The sequence below is a fragment of the Triticum aestivum genome, chromosome 4A, assembly GCF_018294505.1.
Source record: "Triticum aestivum cultivar Chinese Spring chromosome 4A, IWGSC CS RefSeq v2.1, whole genome shotgun sequence".
Taxonomy (NCBI): domain Eukaryota; kingdom Viridiplantae; phylum Streptophyta; class Magnoliopsida; order Poales; family Poaceae; genus Triticum; species Triticum aestivum.
In genome coordinates, this window is record NC_057803.1 from 6,771,636 (window position 1) to 6,776,446 (window position 4,811).

The 4,811-nt window shown below is 46.2% G+C and overlaps 1 protein-coding gene across 1 annotated transcript; it reads right to left on the reverse strand.

Moving 5' to 3' along the window:
• Nucleotides 1-270: 270 nt before the first annotated feature.
• LOC123081553 (uncharacterized) lies at nucleotides 271-986 on the reverse strand. Its single transcript, XM_044504116.1, has one exon. The coding sequence runs from the start codon at nucleotides 807-809 to the stop codon at nucleotides 492-494; it is 318 nt and encodes a 105-aa protein (XP_044360051.1). The 5' UTR covers nucleotides 810-986; the 3' UTR covers nucleotides 271-491.
• Nucleotides 987-4,811: the final 3,825 nt, after the last annotated feature.

Consider the following 4,811-nt stretch of genomic DNA (forward strand, 5'->3'; position numbering starts at 1 on the left):
TGGTTTGGATCTACCCATTTGGGTCTTTTTATATTGATGATATAGATAAACCGAGTTGCGATGTGTTTTAGCGAGGAATTAATGATGTGTTCCAAATCAAAGCTACTATCTATAAGCATGTAGTAGAAGGCAGCATGGCAAAGCCTGCACAAGCCTGTATTGCCGAACCCGCAAAAAAAAAAAAAAAAAAAAGCCTGTATTGCCGAGAGAGAGAAAAATATATACAAATCCAGCACAAATGGACAGTCAGAGAGAGCTCAGACCTCTTTGTAACCATGGACATTACGGAATTCCTTTTGCTAGCACCAGAAACACTATACACTGCATAGCGGTGCGCTCAAGAACACGATTCAGTCAAGATAAAGGAGCAGAGAGAGAACTGGCCAATCAGAGGAGCTGCTATGAGATCGATTCCTCATCTGAGATGAAAGAAAATGGAGAGACGGAGACGACCCACAGCCACAGCAGGCCGGGTGGCTCGCTCGGGGAGCCTAGCCCTTGCACTTGAGGACGAAGCCGAGCAGCAGCAGCGTGGCCATGAGGCCGCAGGAGGAGCCCCCGACGCGGTGGATCCAGTAGGGGTCGAACCTGACGACCCTCCGGTCCACGAAGCACGCCACGTTGATGGCCAGGATGAGCACCACCAGCAGCGCCGGCAGCCACAGCGCCGACGGCAGCAGTAGGCCCCAGCCCTCCTCCTCCTCCTCCTCCTCCGCCTCGAGGTCCCGGTCCATGTACAGCGGCGACAGCACGGCCAGCGCCGCCAGGGCCACGCACACCAGCTTCGCCGTCGAAGACGGCCTCCCCATCTCCGCTCTGTCGATCAGCCGGCGTCGATTGCACACGCTCCAAGTGCAAAGTAGACTCTCCTACACTCTCTGGACGGAAAGTCTAAAGGTCTATCCTATGTGATCGTGGTGCTCTCCAGAATTTCTCTCTTTTATTCTGTGTTTGGCTAGCTGGGCCAATCTTGAGAAGCAAGCGCGCGAGCACCTACCGATATCTATGCTTTTGATCAGCAAACCTTTTTGACTATCGATCGATTCCTATCATGTAAAAAAGGAACATATTCAGATCTGTGCATTATTATCCACTGATCGGTAGGGTGATGTAAAGCCGCCCGCAAAGGGGAGATTCTTTCTTCACCTTCGTAGCTGGTGAGCACGGAAGAGAATCGGATGCCGAGACAAGCTGCTCGAGCTCGACAATCCGAATATTGCGCCGTTACGGACGCGCGCGTAGGATCGAACCGGCCGGGCTTGTGCTTGAAGTGGCGCCCATGCAGCAACGTGGCTCTACAACTTTTTGCTGTACCTGTACGGCACGATGAGTCCTCTTACACGTGTTCTTAGCATAAGCTAAAGTATAATTAAGGCTTCGCTTTCTTTTTTGTTTGTTTTGCAAGGATAAAAGTGTTTTATTCGAGGATTATAGAGTTACAAGGCAAAAAATCCTCGGTTCATGAAGGCCGCCTATATAGCTACATAGTTGTGCTACGCTCGATACGGCTGTATCTCGCCAAACAATTTGCTACTCTATTCTAACTACAATGAAGCTTTTGTGTAACTAGCAAAAGAGCCCGTGCGTTGCAACGGGAGAGAAAACATAACACATGCTCTTAACTCAACAACCATTACTTAAGACCACAATAGGTCCATCTCCTTAGAGCAAGAAGTCGACTTATAGAGGTTCAGTAAAAAAGATGAGAACTAGACCTTTGACCTAGGCAGCCGCCGCCTCCAAACTAAGGTTTTCTGCCTCCCGCCGGCGCCGGCGTCGGTCCGTCCCATCTCCGGTGGCCTTAGGGCAATGGAGACGGAGTGGATCTCGGCCCTTGCCGGCGGGAGGGCTCCGTTTTTAGATCTTTTTTCAAGCTTTGTTAGGGTTTGTATCCTGCTCAGAAAGGCGAGACGGCGACGGCTCCCTGAAGATGGAATAAAGGTCTCCCCGCCTAGCCCCCGTTCCGGTGATGTGTCTAGCATCATCGGTGGGCGTGTGGAGGTGTGTCTCCGGCGGCTCTGTCTTTGGTGGATTTGCTCGGATCTGTTCGTTGTTCGTGTTCGTTCGTGTGTCTTCAGGTTGGATCCTTTTGATCTACACTCTTCATCTGCGGCGGTTGTTGTTCTAGTGCGTTGGTTCTATGGGGCCTTAGCACGACGACTTCCCGACTGTCTACTACAACAACGTTTGCCCGGCTCCGGCGAGGGAAGGGTGATGACAGCGGCGCGCCTTCGGCTCGCTTCAGTGCTTGTAGTCGTCGCTAGGTGGTCTACGGATCTGGATGTAATTTTTATTATTTCTAGTGTTCGTTGTACTACCATAATTGAAGATGAATAGATTGAAAGTTTTTCCCGCAAAAAAAAGGTCCATCTCCTTTATTTTTGCGAGACATCATATTTGTGTTGCCGCTTATCCTCCTTCTCACTCTCGCCGGCGATGGCCTCGGTGTTCACACAAAATAACAAAAAACGTGTGTTGAATATGGTTAATCCTAAGGCGTCTCTCTCTCCCTCTCTCCTCCCTCTCCCTCTCTTCTCTCCCTCTCTCTCTCGCTCGCTTTCTCTCACTCTCGCGATGAGAAATCTGTTGTTTTCCTCTGTGACATTTTTCAGAGGTATGCATGTGTAGTTATCTATGTTTTCTTTTTCGTATATGATTATAGTGGGGTGTTTATTTGCAATCCGGATCGCCGCCGGTATGAAAAAAACGAATCTTGCTTTATAAATTATAAGTTTGCTTTCATAACAATATTTTAAAAATATTTAACAGGTAAAATTAACATCATATTAAGATTCCACACATTTTTCTAATAAAATTTCATATATAATATGTTAAAATCGAAGTTACGGTTTAAAAGATACAGATAATTTAGAAAATCATTTAGTTTGACTCAAATATATTCCAAAATAATATTTAAAAATACTTAACAGGTAAAAATAATCTCATATTCATATTCTACATATTTTTCTAATCAAATTTCATATATAACATGTTGAAATTGGAGTTACGGTTTAAAAAATATGGATGATTTTAAAAAGCATTTGTTTGACTTAAATATGATCCGCGGATGAATTACCTAAAACATCGGGGGGGGGGGGGGGGGTCGAAAAATGTAAAATAACGGTTCGGGTGTGACTTAAATTCGGACGGCGGGTTGATTTCAAGAAAAGACAGGGACTTTTGTGTAAAATAGGAAAATAACGATTCATTTTAACTTAAAACAGAACTGCGGGTTGAATTCTCTGAAATAGAGGGACTTTTCTAAAAAATGCCATGACGGACGAAAGAAACCCAATTTGCTTTATTATTATATTAGGTAAAAATAAGCGTCTAGTTCTCTCTCATGGACTTGATCTCCAAAGTTAGATGACCATACGAAGAGCGAACAAGTGAATCATCTCTGAAGATCGATAGGGCCATTGATGAATCTAACTGCACGACAACTCGAAGCTCATTGTGCCGGCTGACCTATCGCAGGCTCCGACAACCAACCCCATAGTTGGAGTGAACAGATCTTCGCCCTGATCTGGGTTTTCGAGCCCGCTCCCAGGCAACCGTTGTAGCCGCCGAGACGCTCACACATCCCAGGTCATCCACCTCACCATAACGCTAAGGGAAGAGAGGCGACGGCCGACGCGGCGCTGGGCGCCGCCCGCCGCCATGAACTCTCCAACTCATGAAGGACGCTGCCATGGGAGAGAAAGAATCGGCCTCGCCGTCGCCAGCTCCACCCCCGTGGGAGGCACCGGAAACGTCGAGGGAAGGAGGGCGTGGGGTGGCCGGGCGCTTGGTCGGTGGGGTTGCCGTCCATGTCGCCCCTGGGGAGGGAGCCACGTGGGGATGGGGCTACTTTTTTGACAGGTCGTTTACAAACCGTGACATGCATGATTCATCCATGAAGCATGCAACCTTCTCGGCCGGATCATGTGTACATTAACACTACCACTCTATTGCAAAAGTATAAAAAAAATTAACTAGCACCACGGCGCGGCAGGTGTGATGAGCAATATTCAAATCATTCAAAAATAACTAGCAAAAACAACGAGCTCAACTACCTCTGTACCACTGATTGGTCACAAGTTTTCTTCCTTTTCAAAGGTCAAAAGCCATATAGTATTAAACAATTCTCCGAGCTCCGAGCTCCATTTTATGCTTTTTGATAAGTTTTATCAGTAAGGTTTATGGCCTCGCACACGATCGTAGTGCATCCTCAGGGCCTCTCTGATTCGCAAGATTCTAAAAAATATGCAATAGAAAAACATATGATTGAAATATCATGTTCATCTTAATACTTCAGAATTTTGGGTTGTTTGATGCATCATAGAATAAAATAAAGAATTTTTCAAAAATGTTTGAGTGGATTCTAGAAATCCTATGGAAAATAGTATAAAAAATCCTTGAGAAAAATTCCTATAGGATTCAATCGTATGAATCAAACAACCACCATAGAAAATCAAACAACCGACATAGAAAAAAATTCTAAGGATTTAATCCTCCAAAATTCTTATAAAAATCCTTTGAATCCCTAAGCCTAGCTCGTTGCCGCACCTACTCCGCACCCCTTGAGCCCATAACTGTTGTAACTCTAGCCGGGAAGTCGTCGGCCATTGCCAGTAGATGACAATGACGATGATCCAAAGCACGGGCCGTTGACCTAGACAATGACGATGATCCAAAGCACGGACCGTTCTTTCGACGTTTAACTGATCTCTATCTACTGACAAGAGATTATTCTTTTTATATACATGTGCAATACAAGGGCGCCGTGTTGCGAGTCGTTGCTATGAGCGGGGACCTCCGGTGTTGCGAGG

Coding starts and splice junctions, on each gene's coding strand:
- LOC123081553 (XM_044504116.1), bottom strand. CDS start 809: ATGGGGAGGCCGTCTTCGACGGCGAAGCTGGTGTGCGTGGCCCTGGCG.